The sequence below is a fragment of the Ovis aries genome, chromosome 15 (genome assembly GCF_016772045.2).
Source record: "Ovis aries strain OAR_USU_Benz2616 breed Rambouillet chromosome 15, ARS-UI_Ramb_v3.0, whole genome shotgun sequence".
Lineage (NCBI taxonomy): Eukaryota > Metazoa > Chordata > Mammalia > Artiodactyla > Bovidae > Ovis > Ovis aries.
The window spans coordinates 56,961,089-56,987,409 of NC_056068.1; the positions used below are offsets into that span (position 1 = coordinate 56,961,089).

At 38.8% G+C, this 26,321-nt stretch overlaps 2 protein-coding genes across 2 annotated transcripts; both read right to left on the reverse strand.

Annotated features, from left to right (window-relative positions):
- Nucleotides 1-6,521: 6,521 nt before the first annotated feature.
- LIN7C (lin-7 homolog C, crumbs cell polarity complex component) lies at nucleotides 6,522-16,986 on the reverse strand. Its single transcript, XM_004016356.5, has 5 exons — nucleotides 16,925-16,986; nucleotides 13,691-13,809; nucleotides 13,363-13,434; nucleotides 10,699-10,908; nucleotides 6,522-9,924 (listed from the first exon to the last, which is right to left on the reverse strand). The coding sequence occupies exons 1-5, from the start codon at nucleotides 16,959-16,961 to the stop codon at nucleotides 9,769-9,771; spliced, it is 594 nt and encodes a 197-aa protein (XP_004016405.1). The 5' UTR covers nucleotides 16,962-16,986; the 3' UTR covers nucleotides 6,522-9,768.
- Nucleotides 16,987-20,030: 3,044 nt separating this feature from the next.
- Nucleotides 20,031-21,016, reverse strand: LOC101117015 (ferritin light chain). The gene has a single exon (XM_004016357.6). The coding sequence runs from the start codon at nucleotides 20,814-20,816 to the stop codon at nucleotides 20,289-20,291; it is 528 nt and encodes a 175-aa protein (XP_004016406.2). The 5' UTR covers nucleotides 20,817-21,016; the 3' UTR covers nucleotides 20,031-20,288.
- Between the last annotated feature and the right edge of the window lie 5,305 nt (nucleotides 21,017-26,321).

The window sequence follows — 26,321 nt, forward strand, 5'->3', positions numbered from 1 at the left end:
GATCATTCTGTTGTTGTTGAGACTGCATCCAAGTACTGCATTTCGGACTCTCTTGTTGACCATAATGGCTATTCCATTTCTTCTAAGTGGTTCCTGCCCACAGTAGTAGATATAATGGTCATCTGAGTTAAATTCACCCATTCCAGTCCATTTTAGTTCGCTGATTCCTAGAATGTTGACGTTCACTCTCACCATCTCGTTTGACCACTTCCAATTTGCCTTGATTCATGGACCTGACATTCCAGGTTCCTATGCAATATTGCTCTTTACAGCATCGGATCTTGCTTCTATCACCAGTCACATCCACAGCTGGGTATTGTTTTTGCTTTGGCTCCATCCCTTCATTCTTTCTGGAGTTATTTCTCCACTGATCTCTAGTAGCATATTGGGCACCTACTGACCTGGGGAGTTCCTGTTTCAGTATCCTATCATTTTCCCTTTTCATACTGTTCATGGGGTTCTCAAGCAAGAAACAAAACAGAGGCCTGCCTTGCTCTCAAGTTTATGATTTTGTGGAAATAGTGGGCTGACAAAATAGACAAATACATTATCAGATTTCAGACAAAGGGAACATCAAGTGTAAAGGCCTGTCATGTTGGAGAAAGGGGAAGAGTCGAAGTGGAGAGGGGAAGAGTGGAGGGCTTCAGAGGGAGGCACATAGTATGGACTGGGGATGTTATGGTGAGGTGCTTAGATTTATATTCTAACTATGGTGGGGAGTCAGTGGGTATATTAAGGGTGATTTATAGAAAAGGATCATCAGCACAGAGTAGGTGCTTAAAAATTAATACTAGTACTCAGTCATTGCAAGCATTATGTGAAATACTGTATGGAGGTTGGTGCTGCACAGAGGTTCCAAGGAAAATTTTAAAAAACTAGCTGCTTAGATATGGTGGGTCCATGTCTCTGAGCCCACCTCAGACAGCCCAGAGAGAAGGGATGGTTTTGAACCTTGACGAGTGATTTAATCCTGCTGAGTCTTTTCTCTTTGGCTTTCATCCTTCTTGCCCTCCTGGACTTCTTAACACTCATTACCGCCTAAAAGTATGTTGCTTTCTTGTTCCTGTGTATATGTGTGTGTATGACACAGGACTCTGGCTCAAAAAACAACAACAACAACAACAACAACAACAAGAAAAACCATCTAAACCAAAAACACCAAGAAACCTAAGAAATAAAAGGAAAAAAAGATATATATGTATGTATAACTGAATCACTTTGCTATACACCTGAAACTAACACAACATTGTACATTAACTTTTTTAAGCCACTCAGTTGTATCCAATTCTTTGCAACCCCATGGACTATATATAGTCCATGGAGTTCTCCAGGCCATAATACTGGACTGGGTAGCCTCTCCCTTCTCCAGTGGATCTTCCCAACCCAGGGATCAAACCCAGGTCTCCCGCATTGCAAGCAGATTATTTACCAGCTGAGCCACAAGGGAAGCCCATATTACTATACAATTAAGAAAAGCAAAGCTATTGGGAATTCTCTGGCAGTCCCAGTGGTTAGGACTCTGCACTTTCACTGCCATGGCCCCAGATTCAATCCCTGGTTGGTTAGGAAACTAAGATCCTGCTAGCTGCATGGCTCAGTCGGAAAAAAAAAAAAAAAGTATATAGAGTGGGTAAACAAGATCCTACCATACAGCACAGGAACTATATTCAATATGTGATAAAATATGATGGAAAGGAATATGAAGACTTTTTACATATATGTATGACTGAATCACTTGGTGTACAGCAGAATTTTAAGTCAACTACACTTCAATAATTTTTTCTAAAAATGAATGGAAGGAGGGAACTTCCCTGGTGATCTTGTGGTTAAGACTCTGTGTTTCTACTGCTGGGGGCAAGAGTTCAACCCCTGGTTGGGGAACCAAGATACCGCATGCCGTGTGGTATGCCAAAATAGAATCAGTTCAGTTCAGTTCAGTTGCTCAGTCGTGTCCGACTCTTTGTGACCCCATGAATCACAGCACGCCAGGCCTCCCTGTCCATCACCATCTCCCGGAGTTCACTCAGACTCATGTCCATCAAGTCAGTGATGCCATCCAGCCATCCTATCCTTGGTCGTCCCCTTCTCCTACTGCCCCCAATCCCTCCCAGCATCAGAGTCTTTTCCAATGAGTCAACTCTTCGCATGACGTGGCCAAAGTACTGGAGTTTCAGCTTCAGCATCATTCCCTCCGAAGAAATCCCAGGGTTGATCTCCTTCAGAATGGACTGGTTGGATCTCTTTGCAGTCCAAGGGACTCTCAAGAGTCTTCTCCAACATCACAGTTCAAAAGCATCAATTCTTCGGTGCTCAGCCGTCTTCACAGTCCAACTCTCACATCCATACATGACCACAGGAAAACCATAGCCTTGACTAGATGGACCTTAGGTGGCAAAGTAATGCCTCTGCTTTTGAATATGCTATCTAGGTTGGTCATAACTTTTCTTCCAAGGAGAAAGCGTCTTTTAATTTCATGGCTGCAGTCACCATCTGCAGTGATTTTGGAGCTCAAAAAAATAAGGTCTGACACTGTTTCCACTGTTTCCCCATCTATTTCCCATGAAGTGATGGGACCGGATGCCATGATCTTCGTTTTCTGAATGTTGAGCTTTAAGCCAACTTTTTCACTCTAGGGGAGAGGAAAAAACCAGAAAGTGCACTTGTGGCACTGGGGGAAAAGTATGGGCTTTGAAAACAAATTTGAGATTGAATCTTGTCTATGTTGATCACTAACTGTATGATTTTGGAAAAACTATTTGATTTAGCTGATTCTGTGAAAGTTATGTGCACCTATCTTGATGTGTGCCATCACTGTTATCATTTTTATATGGTTCCAGGGTAAGTTCTTTATCTACGTGCAGAATTATGAAAAGTAAGCCAATGCAGCAGGGTATACGAGTCACCATACTGTGCTAGGTGATGGGGGAATAAATGTGAATACAGTAGTGATCCTTCTTGCTGTCACTGGAAGTTAAACTGTAGTGCGAAAGCACAATTAAGCACATAATATAAACAAACAAGGGCTTCTCAGGTGGGCTGAGTGGTTAAAAAATCCGCCTGCCAATGCAGAGAGGTGGGTTCAATCCCTGGGTCAGGAAGATCCCCTGGAGGAGGAAATGGCAACCCACTCCAGTATTCTTGCCTGGAGAACTCCATGGACAAAGGAGCCTGGCGGGCTACAGTTTGTGGGGTTGCAAAGAGTTGGTCATGCCTTAGCAACTTAACAATAATAATAATAAACAAGGAAACAAAGTATTGCCCTATTAGCAGAGGATGAGGAACCTACCTTTAGATGGAACAGATGGTGACTCCAACTTATACCTGAATGAGGAGCAGCCAGCCAGCGGAAGAACCAGAGAGTGAGCCTTCCAATGAGGGAACTGGTATGGAGTAGAGCCAACTGGAATGCTGGGATGAGATGAGATTTGAGAGGAAGGAGGGAATGGATTATGCAGGACCTTTTAAATCATGGCAAGGGATCTGGATTCTATCCTAAGCACAACAGAATGTTTTAAGGAAAAAACATAATCCATTATGACTGAAATAAGGCTTTGCATCAGGCGTGCATAAGCAGCCAACATAAACCTTTACAGGGTGAAACACCGCTGGCCAGAGACAAATGCTCATCACATTCCCATCAGAACAAGGGCCATGCAGAAATGCCTCTCCTCAGTGCTGAATATTTTGCCACTGCAAACTCATGGAAATTCCTTGAAATGAGAAAGATACAGCCAATGCAATAACTGGCAGCCTAAAATGGGGAAAAGCCCAAGTTCTGAGGGGCTTATAAGCCCAGGAGGCCACTTGAGGCACAGGTCAATTACAGATTCATACTTGTTTTAAAAAAGCATTTCAACCACAGCAGAGAACCCCTCCCCTTGCTCCCAGAGGCCAGGAGTCTTACCCTTTCTTCACCAAAACCATTTCCACTGAGACCCTCGGACTGTACACAGGAGCCACATCTTGCTTCAGCACCCATTTTCAATAGCAACGCCACCAGAACCTGGGTTCTTATGTATCTGCTTTCTAGGGCTGCCATAATCAAGTACCACATACTGGGTGGCTTAAAGAAATTTACTGTTTCAGTTTTGGAGGCTGGAGTCCCAGATCAAGGTATCCACAGACTTGGTTCCTTCTGAGGGCTCAGGGAGAATCTACTCACGCCTCTCCTTATTTCTGTGGTTAGTTGTATCAATAGAGCTATCACCCCAATCTCTGCCTTCATCTTCCCATGTGTCCTCCCTGTGTGTGTCCAAATTCTCCTTTCCTGATAAGGACACCAGCCATTCTGGAATTGGGCCCACCCCAATCATCACATTTTAATTTCTAAAGAACCTATCTCCAAATAAAATCATTCTGAGGGGTTAAGGTGCCAACATATCTTTTGAGGGTAGGGAAAACAGACGATTCAATCCATAATATAACACAAAGTCAAAAGTTAGCATCTAAACTCTGGGTTCAATGTACATCAAGTAAGAGATACCAGATATAAAAATTTTCCCAGGGCTATTTCATGCTTTCAGATTGCACTTCCTTGCCAAATAAAAACAAAGGTTTGAGTTTTTGAGTTTTCATATTCCCTGATGAAATGCAGTAACTGTCAAATAAAGGGATCTCATGTTTCACCAAAGGCCAAAATTTTATAATCCAATTGTTTAGAACAATTCTGGAGAGACTTAGAATCCTTCCAAGCTTTCCTTCTTTTAAAAGGACCAAATCAGATCTTGACTGTGTCCAAAACACACTTTTCTATAGTTGATGAGAATCAGGAGAGCTTATACACAACTTGTTGGTGTGAAGTGCTTGTGCTTTTTAAAATATATTTAAATCAAAATAAAGTTGACAAATGGAATCTGTATGAATTTATTTTTTCTCTGTATATAAAGTAAGTCCGAAAAATTTTATCAGGTTTTTTTGCCAACAAAGAAATAAATGTAAAAAAACCTGGGCCACCACTTCATCATATTAAAATAATCAATGAACATAACAAAACCAGAATTTAAAGATTTCTAGAAAACGGTATTCTGGTCTACTGAAATTTTGAAGAAATTGAGGGCTAACAATGTGTTTCACTGTACCCTTGGTTGCCTGTGTATTTTTCTGCCTTTAGAAAGTTCACTACAGTGAATTATGCCTTGTGTTGTCTGAGGCCCATCCAGCAATCCATTATCTTCAGGTCATATCCTCCCTACAAATTGCTTTTCTGATTGAACAAATCTCTTATTGGGACTTATATTCTTACAAGTTTCATTCTGAATGTGACTTTAACCCTACATCCCCCAAACTCCGCTTTATTTTAGAATTCCACGAGTTTCTTGGATCAGAGTGAAATCTGAAATTCCTATAAATCTTGTTTACTTTCAAGCATAATTTAAAGGTTAGTTATCTGTCTTCCAGGCATCACTGGACTCCCCTGGTGGTCCACACGCTCATGCAGGGCATACAGGTTTGATCCCCGGTCTAGGGTCCTGATTCCTGGTCTGATCAGGTCCTGGTCCTGATCCTTTGATCCCTGGTCCTACATGCCGAGGAGGAACTAAGCCCGTGCGCCACAACTACTGAGCCAGTGCTCTAGAGCCCACATTCCACAAGAGAAGCCACTGAAATGGGAAGCCTGCCCACTGCAACCAGGAGCAGTCCCTGCTCTTGGAAACTAGACAAAGCCTGCACGCAGGCAATGAACACCTACAGCAACCGAAAATAAAAAATAAGAACTTGCTAATTTTAATTATTTGGCCACAATGTCTCCCTTTAGCTAATAAGGCCCTAAAGCTAGCATACACAAAAGTAACAGCAAACATAAACAGCATTTACTATGCAGGCCGTTTTCTAAGGGCTTTACAGATCACGATATGGCACTTACAGGCATCCTCACTACACACGACAGATGAAGGAACTAGGGCACAGACAGCTAACTTGCAGAAGGTCACAGTCGTGGTGAATCTACAATTTAAATCAGGGTTGTCAGGCTCTAGATTCTGTGCTCTCAATCACATGCCAGACAGCCTCTCTTAAAATAATACAACAGAATCTTTATTCTCTCCAGTTATATTTTAGGAAAGGCAAAGCAAAATGTAGGAATCTGAAGTTTCATTCCAGTTACCACCTGAGTATGCTTTTACCTCATTTAAGTTATTGTATATATATGTTTCAGAAACACAATGATTGTGTAGTTACCTCAATTTTTTTTAATCCAAAGAACAAAAATATAACTGATACAAATTTATTTTAATAAGCCTTAGAATCAGAATGATAAATGAAGTCACCCACTGAAAAAGTGTTAAATCTATTTTGGCTACTATATTCCTTTACTTCAAACTTAAAGCATATTGTTTACTGATGCTTTTAAAAACTATACCCATATACAAATTAGTCTGGAACTTCTTGAAAATTAATGAACAAGCACTTTTCCACTACTTCATCATTATAGAACTATAACAACCTTTGAAGAAACACTATTAGTGACATTTTGGACAATAAAAAGTATAAAACCAGACTGTTAGCAAAGGAACAACAAAATGTAAGTTAGAAAATTCATAAACATACATTTATTCAGGAAATACAATTACTAGAGTCCTTGATATTTCAATGCTCATTCCACATAATAAAGTATTCACAACACATAGTCTTGTAAGTCTACACCAAGTCATGCTGACATTCTTTTCAGATAAGCCATAGCCATTTCTTCTATTAAATGCTATAATATCCACTTATATTGTAAACAAAGTACTTGAGCCAAACTATTTAAGTATTTGAGCAAAGTAACTTTCAAAAATTTAGAAGAGGAAGACAACGATTAAAAAAAAAAAAAATCTGAATTATCAAACCCCAAAGAATGAGGCCACTACAACCTAGTATTATATTAATGGATAAAATGGCTATATTAAGACAATTCATAATTATCAATGAAAATATTATTAAATATCATCTGCAATTTTTAAACATGCTTTCTCAAATAATAGACATTTTTGAAAGTTTTAAAGGCAAAGAGGGCAGAAAGGTGACAGACATTAAAAACTTACATTTAAGCTACTGGTAGATTTTATTAAAAAAAAAAAAGTTAAGTGGTAGTTACTTCCCCAATGCCAAGTACCTTTATTCCCAAAGAGATTACTAAGAAATATAACTGACCCTTACATTTGTAGCTATTTAGTAGTAGCTGTAAACTGAATTATTCTGATGTTTCCAAACAGAGTCCAGTGTAATTAGAGCATGTCATAAAGGGGGAAACAAGTGGTCCTCAACCCTAGGTGTCCTTTAGAACCAGTTGGAAAGCTTCAAAAAAATAAGCATCTGGCCCCACCTCAGAGACGGCAATTTAGTTGGTATGGGGTAGGACTCAAGTGTCATTATTTTTTTTGAAGGCCTGCAGGGTGTTCTAATATGCAGCCAAGGTTGAGAATCAATGAGTCAACTCATTTTGAAATACCAAAACAACAAGTGGAAACTGGAGAGGGAAGATAACTTATATTTATAATTTACAAATCAAATACCTATTATTTACTCTGTCTTAGTTATGTTCATAAACCATACATTTATAAGATGAAAACTCCCCTCATTTCCTCACTATACTAAATCACTATCATACATCTTTGCCACTGAATGACTGCATTTTTCTATGGTCATGATTTGAAATTCTTGGATATACTATGAAAACTGCATTAAAGAAAATAAACTACTGCTACTCATGCTCAACAGGAGCAAGCAAAACTACTGTATTTGGCTCTTTTAAGCTATCCATATTTTAAAAATTATAAATAAGTGCCAGCCCACACAAAGAACAGATTGTGGATTACTGTAGAAGAAACAAAAAATAGCTTACTCAACTTACTAAGTTTCAACACCAAAAAAGATTTAACTTGGCTGAAAGTTCTGAAACAGCTGAGATACTGAACCAGGAAGCTGTAATTTATAATGAAATGTTGACACACCCTTAAAAGCTACTGCAGCTGCAGCAATACTAAAATAAGATTTCTTCAGGGTTTGTTTACCCTGTAATGCAAGAATACAAGCGCAACAATAATATTACTGTTTTTATATGCACCAATACCTCTCTTTAATATATAAAGCTCTACAACAAATACCTCTAATAATTTTACATTTAAATTAAGTCCATAATTCTTCTACCCTACTTTGGTCTCAACATTTTAAAAACATCAATTAATTTTGGAAATATACAATTCAACAACATGATCTTATCAATAACAAGCACGTTTTGTAGTGGACTAAAAACACATTCAACCATGCAATCCAGTGTTCAATACCTAAAAGATAAATAACAATGCTGACTGACTTTTATTCTGAAATCACTGAAAACTGGAATAATCTTTTTAAGACTCACAGTGCTCACAAACATGCAGAAAAAGATACACATTTCTATTCTTCCTAAAGGAATGTCACAAAATGCCCACTCTTTACACAGCGTTGATAATTATTCTAAAGTCCTTATATATTTCAATTCATTATTTTCTTTCTAGCACTTGTCACTTAAAATTTGCAAAAGCCAGACAAGTGTTCCTGTAAGTTATGTCTAAATATGAACCTTAACTCAATTTCTGCCATTAAAAAGACCTCAGTCACAGTCATCCACTAATAGCTGCCTTTCAGTAAAACAGTGACATCCAGTGGACAAATCAAAGTATCTCAGAATTCTCGTCATTATATTTGAATCATAAGAATCACGACTCTAAATCCAACAACTTTAATGTGAATGAGTTCTTACTCATTTTGACAAAGTGTATGCAGATTCTTATGAAATGCATCACATTATAATTTCTATATATCTTAAACATATCTTTTTCTTACTTAGTATCAATTCTTTAAATTGAGCTATAACTCTTGAGGCTGGTGAGGTTACAAGTATTATTTTTTCTCCTTTGCTATATCCCATCACAAACTAACTGGCTCATCTCTAGGAATGGAAGGATGAAAAATAAGATATATTTAAATAACAATGAATAGCATTAAAAAAATTTGCAAAAGAAACCTAAAACTTTTTTGCATTTGTAATTTATGATATAGTTGAATATAAACAGAAAGATGTAATCAGTAATGCAAACAATCAAATTACATTCTCTTGCCTCACTGCTCAAATATTATGAAAGAATACATATTTTAGCAATGATTGTATCAGTGTTTAAAAACTTTTATAAATCAGTACAAACAAGTATTCATTATATATTATGTTTAAATAAAAGTAAAAAACTTCCACTGTGCTGAGTTATAATTTACCATTGATTATATTATGTGTGTGTTTCAAATACAAAACGCAGCAGTGATATTAACAATGAATTCATAGTGTAATGAACTGCTGAGACTATTATGTGTAATTTCTTGGAAAAGCATAAAGAAATGTTGCAGGTTAAAGAAAAAAAAAGAATGGAGAATTGTTCTTTTTAAATAAGCAAATAAAGAAAACCTTTTTTCCTAAAAAAAGATTTAAGAATGTAAAAGTACATTTTAATATTAAAAAAGCATTTTTAAAAATCTATAACAACTTTATGACAAAATCTGCATTTGTTGAAAAAGGCCTGTAAAAACAGCAGGACAGAACTGCCCTCATTACCTTTTTACTTTTTCTTGTCAGAAAAAAGTGTATGCATCTCTGGAACCATAAATGATGTTAAAATAGGTATTTATAAAATGGCAAGGAGGATTTCACGGGAAGTTTGTTGTTATTTTTACAATCATTGGCATTGTGGCCATCAGTAGGTCACAAGTAAAACTTTCTAGCTAAAAGCAAAATGGAATATTAAGGTTTTAACCGCTTTAGGTCTGTTGCCTGCGTTTTGCTGATCGCATTTTCTCAAAGCGTGACTCCATTTCTTCCAGGACCTTGGGTGTGTACCGCACTACTAATTTAACCTTTCCTTGCGCTGCTTTCAGCAGTTCTACAGCTTTTTCGTGATGCTCTCCTTCAACACTCTACGAAGAAACAAACCACAGACAGAAACAAAATTAATACCTAGGTTTTGTAAATAACTCAAAATGAAAAATGTTTTAAACCCATGCAAGTAAAAAATGCTAATGTTATAGCATTTCAAACTATAAACCTATGAAATAATCCTGCTTAGTCACTTTAATCAGTGTAAAATTGTCTGCTAAATCATATTCTGTCTGCAGTCCAGGAATTGGTTTTTAAGTTCCAAATACCTAGCATTATCAATCTACATGCCCTATTATTTCACTAGGTCAGAAGTAAATCAAGCAATTGCTGTTTGATAAAGTTAAACCGAGGAGAGGCTTTCGATTCAATATACTGCCTTAACTATTAAAAAGCTTAATAACTTCATAAAAATCACACTAAGCACTGCTAATTTACACTGGAAAGAAGCAACACACACACAAAGTGCTTCAAAAAGTATCACTCCACTAAAGAGCAATGCCTAAGAGTCTTCCAAGGGATTTCTAAACTACAAAGCTTCTTGGTCTTTCCCTGCATCTTCTGTTTCTGACTTTCCTGGTGGCTCATACCGTAAAGACTCTGCCTGCAATGCAGGAGACCTGAGTTCAATCTCTGGGTTGGGAAGATCCCCTGGAGGAGGGCATGGCCACCCACTCCAGTATTCTTGCCTGGAGAATCCCCATGGACAGAGGAGTGTGGCAGGCTACAGGCCATGGAGTCAGAGTCAGGCACGACTGTTTCTATAACTCAAATACACCCCCAAGTGGTCAAGCAGAAATAAAATGCATCCCTACCACTCCATTAACAGAAAGGAGCTGATCTCCTCGCTTGAGGCCCCCATGTCTATCAGCAATTCCACCTGGAATTATTCGAGAGATGTAGATTGGAGAGTTCTGTTCTTTGCCTCCCATAATATTGAATCCAAGGCCTTCTTCTGTTTTTGGTAGCTCAACAACTCGAGGATGAGAATGCCCTTCGCTGGCAGCAAATGCAGCAACGGTAGCCTGAAAGAAAATTTTACACGTATTTAAAAAAATACTTCACTCTTTTGTCCCTTTTTAAAAACCACTTTTTCTTCTTTTTTTAAATTATGAGGGTATGGTAACCTCATAACTTACAGCAGATTTGAAAAATACAGAACCAAGTTACATACAGTCCCACTGCATTTTTAAGTAGATTTTCAGTTGGAGTTTCAATATCAAACTCTCAAAAATTAATACAATGATAGAAAAGAAGGAGATAGTAGACCTGAAAAGCACTATGAATGGATTCAACATAAGATTTATACAATTTTCACACAATTGCATAATACAAATTCTACTCAAGTTCCCATAGACTATAAACCAGTAGACAACTGAAACATATCCAGGGACATAAAACAAAATAGAATAATTTCATGGTCTAAAGGTACTGAAATCATAAGAGTGTGTTCTCTTATCACTGTGGAATCAGTGATACTGATAATTAGAAATCAGTATCAAATTAAAAACCATTTTTGAAGTATTTTTGATGTCTGAATGTCCATAAATTCACTGACAGTGAAGGTAAGCTAAGTAGATGGTGTTTTTAAGAGGATGACTGGAAAGCTTACTCTGGGATTATGCAGAAAGTGCTGAGGTAGTTCAGGTCACTCCTGGTCCTTCCTGTGCCCAGAACTTCTGTGCAGTGCTTGGCAAGCAGGCCTTGCCAGGAAGATGAACGCTGTGCACACTAACAAGGAGAAGCCCCTCTCCTCACATGCCACCAACTGTGGGGCATTTGGGGCGGCACAACCCATGTGCGTAACCTAAACGTAGGCAGGTGTCCTTTTATGCAGTCATTCTGGCTGCTGTACTATTTGCTCTGTATATTAACCCATACAGAGCCACATCTTTCAAGTTTAGACTAATTCAGAGGAATTCTAACACAAAGTTGAGAACTCGGGTTTCATTTTGCTTTTAAATGTAATCTGGTACTATTTCTTTGTGTATTAAATCAGGGTATATGAGAAACATGGGAAGAAAGAGAGAAAATCAAGATTTGCTGAATACTCTAAACTCTTAAACAGGCTTCATTTTAGAGATAATGGAACAAAGGCTCACAAGTTCAGGAGGCTGTGAAAGTCAGGAATTAAACCCAAGGGTTTTTTTGTTTTTTGTTTTTTTCATTTTTTAAATTTTAGTATCTTTAATTCTTACATGCGTTCCCAAACATGAACCCCCCTCCCACCTCCCTCCCCATAACATCTCTCTGGGTCATCCCCATGCACCAGCCCCAAGCATGCTGCATCCTGCGTCAGACATAGACTGGCGATTTTTAATTGTTCTTTCCCACTCTGTCAAACAATACCCACAAGACTCAACAGAGAATCCAATGTTGCCTTTTGTGAACCAGTTAACCATCAATGAATAGTTACCTGCTAATGACTAGTTTCAGTATGAGTCACCTGCTACTGACAGAAACTTATTCCAACCCACATATGATGAGATGGCTAGAAAGCATCATCGCTTCAAAGGACATGAATCTGAGTAAACTCCACTCAAAGGACATGAATCTGAGTAAACTCCAGGAGATAAAGGAGGACAGAGAAGCCTGGTATGCTGTAGTCCATGGGGTTGTAAAGAGTCAGACACAACTTAATGACTGAACCACCACCACCACATATGATGGACAGAGATCAATGCTTGATTTGAGGAAAACACTGGTACAGAAAAACACATAAAAGCTGCCACCTGTAGCTCTGAGGAGTTAACCTCCTATTTGAAGAGTTAAGGTTAAGGAGAAAGTGAATGGCAACATAGGGGAGTACCTCAGATCTACCATTTACTATTTGTGTGATCTAAAGCAAGTAATCTAATTTGATGCTTCCTCACCAATAAAATGAGACTAATAATCCATACCTCAGAATTTTGATGAATATTTAAATAATGATATATATATTACCTACAGCAACCACATATTATATATATGTATTATTTGTGTGCAAATATATTTTAATGTATCATCTAGATTGCATAACAGAGAAGGCAATGGCAACCCACTCCAGTGCTCTTGCCTGGAAAATCCCATGGACAGAGGAGCCTGGTGGGCTGCAGTCCATGGAGTCGCTAAGAGTCAGACACGACTGAGCGACTTCACTTTCACTTTTCACTTTCATGCACTGGAGAAGGAAATGGCAACCCACTCCACTGTTCTTCCCTGGAGAACCCCAGGGACAGGGGAGCCTGGTGGGCTGCCGTCTATGGGGTCGCACTGAGTCAGACACGACTGAAGCGACTTAGCAGTAGCAGCAGACTGCATAAAATGTGTTTGTAAAGCCAATTAAAAAATCCTACTTTTCAGTAATCGAGTTTAGTGTAACTTGAAAGGTACTATTTGTTAGTTTTTAAAATAAGTCTATTATGAAACTAATAACGTCACATTTTAAACCTCTAATTTGTGATGAATCCTCTCACTTTCAGTAAATGAAAAAAATGTACCTTTGCAGTTGCATTAGCTCTCACTTCAGGACTGCTACTGATGTCCACAGTCTCGTAGACATGTTCATATACCTGCAAAACCCAAAGTTATCACTGTGATTTTAAATCTCAAAATATAACAAGCTTGAGTTCTTTTTAAAGTTAACAAATGTGTCAAAATTTCAGAAAAAGTTATGCATCTTTGTACCATGTTTTTCTGTTAGAAATTCCAAAAATGAGAGGAGTGGGTTCTAAAGTTAACTTTAAGAAACTACAAACCCAAATTTCAGAATGTTATCTTACCCTAAATAACGCAAGTTCATAGTCAATTTTAATCACATTTACTTACCTCTCTTACAGCATTGCAGAATTCACTCTGAAGGACTCTTTGTAGAGCCTGAAGTTTCTGTGGTGGTACCTCTCCACTTCTTTGCAGTTTTTCCAACAATTCAATTGCTCTACAAATATCTAGAGTTAAACAAACACACACTGATAGATAATTTTCTCTAAATGCCTCTGTAACAGTGCAGCATTTAGGATTTATTCCTCAATGGCTAACTAGAAATATAAGAACACAGAGGAAAAAAAAGCCTAAGAGTATGAACTTGTGTGTGGGGGGGTTCATGTATGGAGGGTGGGAATGTAAAGACTGAGAAGAATGTTAAATTTTACAGCAGACTAGGAAGAAAAACTGAGGTTGAACATGCATAAAATCTGAAAAACCGTATCTTTAAGAGACATAGGAAAACAAATATAAAGTCCTAAAGGTCACAAGAAAGAAATGGAGCTCAAATGTCACAGACACATGAACACTGAAGTACTTCAGAAAAGATGACAGCATTATCAGAAGCTACTTAGTCAATAAAAATTCACCTACCATCAGTAGTAACCAAAGTGCTGAGCAGTATAAAATGCTGTGTGCTAATGAAGTCACTATTTCCCAAAAGAACACTGAATATATATGTACACACAAAAACTCTTCAATAACATGTGCAGTTAGTTACTGGCAGGAACACAATTTAAAACAACAATACAAATGAGTAAAATTAACTGGTCTGCTTTCGACTTAGGATCATCACACAGTGTTTTAATTAGGACAAGCTCAGTAAAATACATGTTTACAAAACACAAAGCAATTAGTTTATAAGTATGGTATCAGTAACAGCTGGGTGATCTTGGGCAAGTAACTTAAACTCCCTGTGTCTGTTTTCCACTATAAAATAGAAATAACAGTATATCTCCTTTATAAGAATTACATGACCAATGAAACAAAAAAACATGGTAAGGGCCTGGCATGTGGCAAGCATAAATGTTATGTTACATTAGCACCAATTAATAAGAAACATTAAGATGTTCTATACTTTTATAGAAATGTATTAAGCCTGTTAGGCAGTTCTCATTGTGAAGCGTCAGGAAAAAGTGTTTTACAAATTAAGAAACTTTTACAAGATTCAGTCATGTTTCATACTATTTCTCCCCTCATTTCTTTTTTTAACAGTTTTTGTACCACAGGGGGCTAGAGTACTTATTATTCTAAAGTTCCTTCCCTCCTTTTGTCTTAAGTGGAAGAAATTCCAAATCTTCTATTATACTAAAGGATTGGAACTTTTCTCTTTATAGAATCAGTATGGCTGTCTTTGTTTGCAACTGGAAAATTGAAAATAAATGTAGTGAAGAAAGAAGTACATTTTTCAATTTCAGGTAATAGAAGCTTAAACTGATGTTAATCCAATGCAGGGGGAAAAAACTTTCCCTATTCTCATCTCCCACCATCAGAATAGCTGGTGAATCAGGAGTGCTGGTTCATCAAATATTCTGACCTACAAAATTATAATAAACAAGCTATATGAAAATTTCCAACTAACAAAAAATTGAAAAAGTATAAATATTGTTTACTGAACCTAAACTGTACCCAGTATGTTCTCAAATGTGTTCCACTAAATCTTGTTTTAATGTCTTTGAAGGCATTCAGGATCTTGATCATATGAACTAATTTTATACTATAGGATTGCTGGGAGAGTTTCTTAATAGAATCTGTTAAACAGAATGCTAAGTAAGAATCAGAGTGGATGTAATCTTTCTTATCCTGCTAAATGGCATCCACTAATAGCTTATCCTCAGGTTCTGAGCACTCTTACTGCAGAACTGAAATGAACTCTGAAACAGGAAAAAACAAAAAGCCAGGACTACCAAAAGTAAATGCCAGAGGTGAAGCCTCACATTTTGTACTGCACTTAACAATACAAAAGACTGCCAACATGTTAGAATTCTACAACTAGTTTTCAAAGAAAAACACCTACTCCAGTTAACACCAAACAAATCTGTTCCCATCTGCAAAGCACAGTGTCATTGTGCTTGGAAGAACATGTCACAGGCTTAGGCCTAACTTAGCGAATCTTCCCAGAGTAAGCTGCTACTCTGTCAAAATGATACTTTAATTAATGGTCTGGTGGGCTGGAGGAAAACATTACTTGTAAAGAGGCTTACAAATAGTGAATACCACAAGGAATAAATAATGTTAAATGGGTCTGTGTAAAGATATGAGGAAAGACTCCAAAATTCAACTCTAAAAATGTATCCCTTTTTAGAGCAGAAGCTACTTAAATAGTCGGACTGTAAATGCAAATGTTAATATTTAAAGAGACTGTCAATCTCCATCTTATACTTTGTTTACTACTAGTACTCGAAATGTCTAGTTTTACTTTCTGACTCTTACTGATGACTTCTAATACAGGTGTGTCAAAAGTATACTTGAAATTATATGAAATAAAGAATTTGGGGAATAGTGGAATGCTAAAAAACTGCAACAGTACGTTTTTAGGCTCATAGTCTTTTACTTCACTGGCTTTTCGGTTTTTAATTACTTAGCAGAACAGGTTTTATTTTCCTTTTTGCTCTAAAAAGCAAGCAATCAACCAGTTAGCAATCGTAGGATCTGTAATGAAGAACGCTGCTGCACTTTAACGTAATTTACAATCACTATTCCTTCCAGTCATGCAACCTTCTTTCCAGAACCACAGCAGGATTTTTATAAAGCACCTTCTCCGTACCTGGGAGAGACACCACAGGCAGGAAATATCCCCAATACGTATACAAGCGAGGTTGTGGTGGCATTTGTGCATAAATGAGAGGGGGTTTGGTGGGAACGCGCTGCGTGTCCCGGCTGGGTGAGTGAAGACGCAAACACTGTGTATGGAAGCGTCAATACGGGCAAGGCGTGTAGTCTGTCCGAACTGGGCGTGAGTCTGTCCGAACTGCTCAGCTTGACACGTCTCTGAACGCAAAGCAGGCCGTGCCCACCCAGGGAGAGCGTGTACAGCGTGTATCTGCGAATGCAGACAAGTGGTGGTGAACTATGCTGTGCTCCGGAATAGTCCATGTGAAGACAGAAGGGGTCTCAGGAGCAGTCAAGAGCGTCAAGCCCCCTCCCCAGGCCCGGCGCATCGACATCGGTGGCCACAGGCGCCAGCGCGAGGGAAAGCCTGGTTCGGGGTCTCGGAGCTTGGCCCACTCGCCCCCTTGGACGACAAGGCACTCCCCTACCTCCTCCGCCCACGTCCGTCCCAGGGTCGGCCCCACTCACCCCTCTCCAGCCGCACGGGTTCCCCCAGGGCCGCCATCTTCTCCCTCTGCCTGCAGACCCACAGGAAGTGACGACAGAGGGGCTGCGGTGGAGGGGCGGGGCCTAGCGGAGCCGGGAGCAGGTATCGCGAGAGCGGGAGAGGTGGGTCTGGGCCTCGTCGAGTCTTCTTGAGGTAGAGAGTGTGTGGGTAGTGGGCTTCCGAGGCCAGTCTTGTGCTGCACTTCAGCAGTCTTAAGATTTAGAAATCCCTCGGCCAAGTATAGTTGAAAAGAGTCTGTTTCCCGACTCTTGCCCCATTCCTGGGGATTCGAGCCATATTCTTTTTCCTTGGAGCCCTTCGTTTCATAAGGTAGAGTTTAGACTCTAGTTCCAGCTTGACTGTTTGGGGCTCTGTGAACTTGGAGTGCTCACATCGTTTTTTTTGCCTCAGTTTATCCATCTGTCCTACGTAGAAGTTGTGTCTGAGTTCTTAACATTCTTAAGCAATGAAACTGGGTGGTGGTTAGTTGCTCAGTCCTGTTCAACTGTTTGCAATTCCATGGACGGTAGACCACCAGGCTCCTCTGTCTATGGGATTCCAGTCAAGAATACTGAAGTGGGTTGCCATTTCTTTCTCCAGGGGATCTCCTCGACCCAGGGATGGAACCTGCAGCTTCCTGCATTGGCAGTTGGATTCTTTATCACTGAGTCACCAGGGAAGCCTCTAAAATGATGTATTAGGAATCAAGTAATATTTTTAATACATTACAGATTCTTAGGGCCACTTTTGAAATTTTCTTAAACCAAGAAAGCTTTAGTCCTTAAGTGAAATATTAATTTGCCCAGTATTTAGAGTCCAGTAACATTTATTCAAGTGCTAGTCTATGCTGATAATCAGTTGGGTGCTTTTACAAACAGCTTTTCAACAGTTCATGACAGGATTGTTTTAACAACTTCCTAGTTGCCCCCATCCACTGTTTGCATTCAACATATTTTCTTCTAGTCCATCATGAATGCCACCATCATACTTTTTGTTTTCCCCTTGAAAATTTTCAGTGGCTTCTACCTTTGTTTCCTGTTTCTAAAGTTGTGTGTGTGCTCATTCATGTCCAACTCTTTTCGGGCCCATGGACTGTAGCCTGCCAGGCTTCTCTGTCCCTGGAATTTTCCAGGCAAGAATACTGGGACAAGTTGCCATTTCCTACTCCAGGGGATCCTCGGGACCCAGTAATCAAACCCATGTCTCTTGTGTATCTTGCATTGGAGGCAGATTCTTTACTACTGCACTGCTTGGGAAGCCCAAAGCTTTGTGTACTATGAGCCTAACACATCTGTCTAACCTAATTTCTCTTTATCCCTCAAATGGAGTAGACACTCCAGTAGAGGAGGAATATTCAAAACCATGTTTCTTCTTGTTTCCAAGTCTTCATTTGTGTTTTCTTAAATGGATCACCCTTCCCCATCTCCTCTGGCTCTCTAGGCTATATACATCCTCAGACTGAACCCATCCTCCAGGGCTGTGAAGACATATCACTTCTACTAAGCTTCCCTTTTCCATCCTCTTCTCCTTATTGGTCCCTAATGGCCCTTATAGCCTGCAAAAGCATTCATGTATTTATTTTTTATTTATTGTTATTATTTGTCACAGATGTTCAACAAATGTTTATTAAATGCTTAATGTCTATCAGACACCTTGCTAGGCACTAAGAATGCTATGTGGAGAAAGACAAGTGCAGACATTCAAAGATTTTCTTTTCTTCCATCCTCCAACTCCTCTCCTTTGATAACTCTATTTACATGTATATTCCCATGCCTGACATTGTTTGCAGCTCACCAATACTCTGTTCATTTCAGCTTTTCAGGATTTCTGTTTCCCTTTTTCAACATAAAATATTCTCTTAATCCCATCTAGTTCATTTTTCCTCTCAGATATTTGTCTATTTTATCTTCAGCAGTTTGATTTAGGGGTGTGTGTGTGTGTGTGTGTGTGTGTGTGTTTGCATTTTCCATGTACTCACTTAACATGTTCAGTATTTCCTCTAGCTTCTTGAACATATAGAGTAAAATTATAATGACAGTTTTAATGTCTTTATCTACTAAGTCTGTCATCTGTGCTATTTCTATTGATTTTTCTCTTAATTATGGCTTATGCATGCATACTAAGTTGCTTCAGTTGTGTCCAGCTCTTCATGGTCCTGTTGACCATAGCCTTCTGTCCATGAGATTCTCCAGACAAGATTACTGGAGTGGGTTGCCATGCCCTCCTCCAGGGATCTTCCTGACTCAGGGATTGAACCCTCATCTGTTGCATCTCCTGCATTGGCAGGCAGATTCTTTTTCCACTAGCCAAACCTAGGAAGCCCATAATTTCTTGCCTCTTGCATGATTGGTAACTCACTAAATAAGTAAGGCTAAACATTGTGAAATTTACATTTGGGGGAGCTAGATATTTTTATATTTGTATAAATATCCTTTGAGATTTGTTTTGAAATGTAGATGGGACACTTAAAAATAATTTTGTTTTTTGAGGCTTAATTTTAAGCTTTGTTGAATGGAACCAGTTCAGTCTTTTGTGAAGGGCTAATTGTGTTCCCTTATACCCTTCTAAGGTATAAGGGAAGGGTAATCTAATAAATACCCTTCTAAGTTCTTTACCTCATGCCACATGAATTGTGAGGTTCTACTCTGATTGGCAGGGGTTTTTCAGGTGGCATTAGTGGTAAAGAATCTGCCTGCCAATGCAGGAGATGCAAGAGATGCAGGTTCAGTCCCTCTGTATGGAAGATCCTCTGCAGAAGGAAATGGCAACCTGTTCCAGTATTCTTGCCTGGAAAATCTCATGGACAGAGGAGCCTGGCAGGCTACAGTCCACGGGGTCACAAAGAGTGGGGCATGACAGCATGTGCACACACACACATACACACATACAGATACACACACACTGATTAACAGGAATAGGAACTAGTCTCATGAACTGGAATTGTGGGTTGTTTGCTTTGTTCCTTTCAAATGGTTCCCTACCCTTGGTAATTTCTTAATACACATAATCATCATAAAATTTCTGAATTCCAGGGATAAGTAGAAGATCCTCAAAGTTTTCAGAGAGAATGAAAAGAATAAAAAGTCCTGTTCTAAAGAACTGGGACTCAGAACACTACAGATGGCTAATTATTTGAAGCATAGGTAAGGAAGAAAAAGCATTAGGAGCTACTTCTTCTTCTTCTTTTTTTTTTTTTGCTGCAAAAAGCTATATTGTTTCCATTTGGTCCAAGGCTTGAGAGAGGGCTCCAGGGTGTTAAAAAGCTGCCTAGTGGCTGCAGAGAGGGGCTTCAGAGAGCCCTGATGTTAGGTGGGTTCTTCAATGGCCACTGGTCTCCAGAAGCTCCTAGTCGTGCTTGAGGGTAAGCCTTTCGAAGAGATACTCGCCCAACCCAGCCTGGGGACCAGCCAGCCTACGGAGGTTGGTCAGGTGGTCACCCATCTTCTTGATGAGTTTCACTTCCTCATCTAGGAAGTGGTTCTCCAGGAAGTCACAGATGTGGGGGTCTCCGCGGGCAGAAGCCAAGCCATGCAGATCCAGCAGGGCTTGATTCAGGTTCTTCTCTAGGAGAAGGGCAGCTTCCATAGCGTCCTGGGTTTTACCCCACTCATCTTGAGATGGCTTCTGCACGTCCAGGAAGAGGGCGCGGCCGCCACGCTGGTTTTGCAGTTTCAAGAGACGCTCCGCGCCCTCGCGCTTCTCCTTGGCCAATTCGCGAAAAAAGTGACCCACTCCTTCCAGGGCCACATCGTGGCGGTCGAAATAGAAGCCCAGAGAGAGGTAGGTGTAGGAGGCCCGCAGTTGCATGTTAACCAGGCGGTTGACGGCGGCCTCCACCTCGGTAGAATAATTCTGACGAATCTGGGAGCTCATGATTGGTTGGTAATAATGAGTTAAAAAATGGTGGCTGGTCCCGGTGATCGCGGACAGCTGAGTGGCTGACTCCGGAGGTTGCGACTGGAAAAAAGGTTGGAGGGTGGTCGGAGGCTGGAGCAAGGGGCGTCCCTGGGTCTGTTCCGTCCAAGCACTGTTGAAGCAAGAGACAGATCCGCGGGGCCGCCGAGCGCACTTCCTAGGAGCTACTTCTGAGTGGAGAAACTATGATTCAAATTAATTAACAGATTTATATTCAACACGCAAAGTAAATGAAAGCATCAGTTAATACCTGAGGCCAGTTCTCCTAAAATATCCTTCCCTAATTCATATATCTTTGAGATTTAGAGTTAGGAGAGGTCTAGAGAGTTCCAACTCCTTCACTTTACCGAAGAGAAGACTGATCACTGTCCTGCCTCTCAAAGGAGGCGCAACTGCTTTTGTTCTTATGGTTCTGCTAGATTATTAAATCAGCCAGCTTCCTAATCAAGAATTACTCTTCCTGTGGAAGCACTCTTCATCACCTGTTGCTTGCTCACATTACTTCCTGTCTCATATGAAGAGGAACACTCAAATTAGAATAGGAAGTCTGAGTCTAGACAAATCCCAGTGAAAGCTAAATTATGCAAATATCATGTTTGTATAAAAAATGAAAGTCCTAAGTAGGTTGTAGATATAAGAACTTTCTTAAGACGCTGCAAGAACAGTGTACTAAGACAGCATCAATTAAGAGAAAACTGGAGTTGGTGAGAACATTGGGGATGGGAGGCTATCTAGGGAACCTAGGAAAGTAGAAAGTAGTGTGAGGAAGTCAGATACTCCCAGTGGAAGGTTTTACTATTTCATTGCCTGTTGAATTGTATACAAATAGGCACTACCATATAGAATATGTATTTAAAAGAGTTACATCTTCTTACAGAGTAAAACATTACTCTTACATAAAAGGACCTATTTAGGCTTCTATAGGTACAATTATTATTATTTTTGTTTTATTTTTTATTTTTTTAAAAAATTTTAATTTTTACTTTATTTTACTTTACAATACTGTATTGGTTTTGCCATACATTGACATGAATCCACCACGGGTGTACGTGCGTTCCCAAACATGAACCCGCCTCCCACCTCCCTCCCCATAACATCCCTCTGGGTCATCCCCATGCACCAGCCCCAAGTATGCTGTATCCTGTATTGGACATAGACTGGCGATTTGATTCTTACATGATAGTATACATGTTTCAATGCCATTCTCCCAAATCATCCCACCCTCTCCCTCTCCCTTGGAGTCCAAAAGTCCGCTATACACATCTGTGTCTTTTTTGCTGTCTTGCATACAGGGTCATCATTGCCATCTTTCTAAATTCCATATATATGTGTTAGTATACTGTATTGGTGTTTTTCTTTCTGGCTTACTTCACTCTGTATAATCTACTCCAGTTTCATCCATTGCATCAGATCTGATTCAAATGTATTCTTTTTAACGGCTGAGTAATACTCCATTGTGTATATGTACCACAGCTTTCTTATCCATTCATCTGCTGATGGACATCTAGGTTGTTTCCATGCAACTTATGCAGCTCGATTCCAGAAAAATAAATGACCCAATCAAAAAGTGGGCCAAAGAACTAAATAGACATTTCTCCAAAGAAGACATACAGATGGCTAACAAACACATGATGCTCAACATCACTCATTATTAGAGAAATGCAAATCAAAACCACAATGAGGTACCACTTCACACCAGTCAGAATGTCTGCGATCCAAAAATCTGCAAGCAATAAATGCTGGAGAGGGTGTGGAGAGAAGGGAACCCTCCTACACTGTTGGTGGGAATGCAAACTAGTACAGCCGCTATGGAGAACAGTGTGGAGATTCCTTAAAAAATTGCAAATAGAACTGCCTTATGACCCAGCAATCCCACTGCTGGGCATACACACCGAGGAAACCAGAATTGAAAGAGACACATGTACCTCAGTGTTCATCGCAGCACTGTTTATAATAGCCAGGACATGGAAACAATATAGATACAATTAAAGTCTCAGTTTTGTTTATTTTTCTAACTGAGTTTCTATAATACACACTTCAGAAAAGTAAAATTTTAGACAAATGGCTTTCTTTATTTGAAGTGAATGTGAAGTGTCATATGTGAAATAGCTTGCATTTTAAATAAACAATATATGAAAACACTTGGTGTAATCAATTAAACACCACAATATAGGGAAATCTCTTCAAGAATACCTTTAGAAGGGAATTTTTCTTGGTCACAGATCTTAGCTCTGAACACAAAAACCCCATCTCAGAGTACCAGAAATCTAAGGTAAACCCTACTTGTTATTAGAATGAGTTGCAGATTATATTAAAGTATAAGGGTTTACTTTTTTTAATGTCAGTTGTTTCATCATCACTCTACAGTACATGTAAAGGCACAGATTGATGCATTTTTCTGGCATCTTCCTGACGCACCCTTGCCCTAAATAAATCTGTTTGCCAGGATCTTGTCGCTTAAATTAGCCATCTCACTCTTGGTCCTGCCAACACAGGCAATTGTGCCAATGTTCTCAGCATTTACTGGCACATGAGGTGTTGCCTTTTCTTTGGCGTTCTATGTGTACCTAAGGCCATCATCCTTCCTTCACAAGACAGCAGTCTGGCTTATGTGTCACTGAGACAGACTTCAGAATTGTTTGGACTCACTCTGGCTCTCTCCAGGGTATGCATCCTGCACGATGTATTTTCAGGCACACAATATATTGTTCAGAATTTGTCGTGCACATACTTGCAGATTGGCAGAGCCACCTGCCAAGGATAAGAACCTTTTAAATTGTTGTCAAACGTCATAAAATGTGTTCCATGATTAATTTTGTGGGCACAGATCGGTTTTTGCATAGAGTCCAAAATTTGGGATATGTCACAGTGACTAAATGGCACCGGCATGCTGAATGAATTTGGAATTTGTTTTCTCAAGTGTGGGAGCAAGCACACAGATGGGCTTAGATCCAGTGGTGCTGCTTGGAATTCTCATTATAGCAATGATGTCACTTGTCACGTGGACTGGGTGATAATGCTGCCAAATTATGGACAAAGAAAGGCAAATAACAAAGTACAGAGGCCAGGGGAGAGGATTTATGGTAGCACAGGAAGCTCTCACTATTAGCTGACCTCTGCTCAAATGACATAAACATTGTGTCAGGGCTGCCAAGAATAAACTCTAGAAATACAAGCTGGGAAGGAAAATTCCAACTAAAAGGGCTTTGTAAGAAGGTCCTATATAACCTAAATCTTTACTTCACAGACAAGATCAGACAAACAGGCCCTTACTTTTTTGATCAGTCTCTGAAAACAAATCTTTGAGCTGCAAGCAATCTCAAAACCAAACCAAAACCAAGACGTTTTGCTTTATAAGAAAAGCTTTGTGGACACAAAGAGTCAGCAACCCTACTGGGAGATGGAAAAACAAAAACTTATGTTGGCAAAGAAATACCAAGTTAGCACATCAGAATTATCTGCAGGGCTTTGAAAGAAGTACATCTGTTGTGTAGCTAAAGCAGTACTTAGAGGGAAATTTATAGCTATAAAAGCTTATGTTAAAAATGAACAAGACCTGAAATAAAAAACCTAACCTTTTCTCTTAGGTTCAAAAATGAAGAGCAAACTAAATCCAAAATAAGTAGAAGGAAAGAAAAATAAATATTAGAGAATTAAAAATATACATATATACACATATGTGTTCATGTATATGTGTGTATATATATTTGTGTGTATATATGTATATATATATACATATATACATGCAAAAAATAAATGAAATGAAAATTTGGCTCCTTGCAAAGATCAAGAATGTTGACAGACCTTTAGGTAGACTGATCAGGAGAAAATGAGAAGATTTAAATTATTAAAATCAAGAATAAAAGAGGGAACATTACCATCAACCTTATACAAGAGTAAAGAGAATACTATGAACAACTATTCATATACATATTTACTTACTATATATTATATATAAATAATATCTTTATTCATGTCATCTAATTTAGCTAATTTATGATATGTATAACAGTGTGGATGAATATGTATATGTGTATATATATATTTTTTTTTTCAATGCCAGAGGCCTATCACATAAATTTTGATTCAGAAAGTCTCAAGTACAAAAGGAACATTTGTATTTGGTGGTTTTTGTAATGTGTTCTCTTTTCTGAGAACTGAACTAATGCATAGTAGTTATTCAAAAGTATTGTTGAATTACAATTGAATATGTATTAGTTAATATAGGTGCAGCTGCATATAAACACAAAACTTCAAAATAGCTGTGCATTTAAAGTAAGTAAAAGAAATCCAGAAATATGTAATTGGGGGCAAGTATTTTATTTTGAATGACAAAGGGCCCAGTTAAAAATCTCAACTTTGTCCCCCTGGGAAAAAGAGGAAAAAGAATGCTGGGATAAGCCTCTAGAACAAAGGTCTCCAATCATTTTGGCACCAGAACAAGTTTTGTGGAAGAAGATTTTTCCACAGACTGAGGGGTGGGGAGTGGTTTTGAGATGATTCAAGGGCATTACATTTATTGTGCAGTCTATATTATTGTTACATCAGCTCCACCTCTAATTATCAGGCATTAGATCCAGAGGTTGGGGACCCCTGGGCTGGAAAATTTGCCAAACCATACCACAACTTTCAAAACTTAACTTTAAACTTAGTTCCTGGAGTATTCTAGGTTGATAGATTATTTTTTCCCCATTAGAAAATGTATAATTAATTCAATTAATTAATTAATTCAAAAGAATTTACTCAGCAAATGCTATGAGAAAAAAGGCCAGATGTGCTCCGACCCTCAAGGAACTCTCAAGCAATTTGGACAATGAAATTTACACAAACGAAACAATCCAGAAACGCTTTCTACCAGCATTTACTGAAGCACTATGTTTTACGATTTGGCCCACTACTTTATATTTACATTTAAGCTTTGAAAAAATCATTTAGTCAGCAAACTGACTTAAACTAAAATTTTCATTGAAATGAACCACATTACTGTTAGCGAAAATTGAGTCTGAAAATTAACATTTGTTCAATCACAAACCATTCCAAAATGTGAAGACATAAAAACAAACAAACAAAATAAACAAACCCCAAACTCTCCAGAATTCATTGTTTGTAAAACTTCTTGTAACTTGTTAGGTATGGACAGAACTTTGCAAAACAGCATGAGAATAATTAGCTTCTCAATCTTTCAACTGATGCGTCTATCAAATGGCTAGTTAGGGACTACAGCCTTTATCACATCAAGTCTGCAAATATGTCCCGATTACCACTAAACAGCCTCTTGATGAAGGTGAAAGAGGAGGGTGGGAACGCTGGCTTAAAACTCAACACTGAAAAAAAATTAAGATCATGGCATCCAGTCCCATCACTTCATGGCAAATAGATGGGGGAAAAGTAGAAACAGTGACAGATTCTATTTTCTTGGGCTCCAAAATCACTGCAGATGGTGACTGCAGTCAAGAGATTAAA

Coding starts and splice junctions, on each gene's coding strand:
- LIN7C (XM_004016356.5), bottom strand. CDS start 16,961: ATGGCGGCCCTGGGGGAACCCGTGCGGCTGGAGAGGG. Junction 13,810..16,924: donor ACCCGTGCGGCTGGAGAGGG/GTGAGTGGGGCC, acceptor GTTTAACTCTAG/ATATTTGTAGAGCAATTGAA. Junction 10,909..13,362: donor GAGCTAATGCAACTGCAAAG/GTACATTTTTTT, acceptor ATTTTCTTTCAG/GCTACCGTTGCTGCATTTGC.
- LOC101117015 (XM_004016357.6), bottom strand. CDS start 20,816: ATGAGCTCCCAGATTCGTCAGAATTATTCTACCGAGGTGGAGGCCGCC.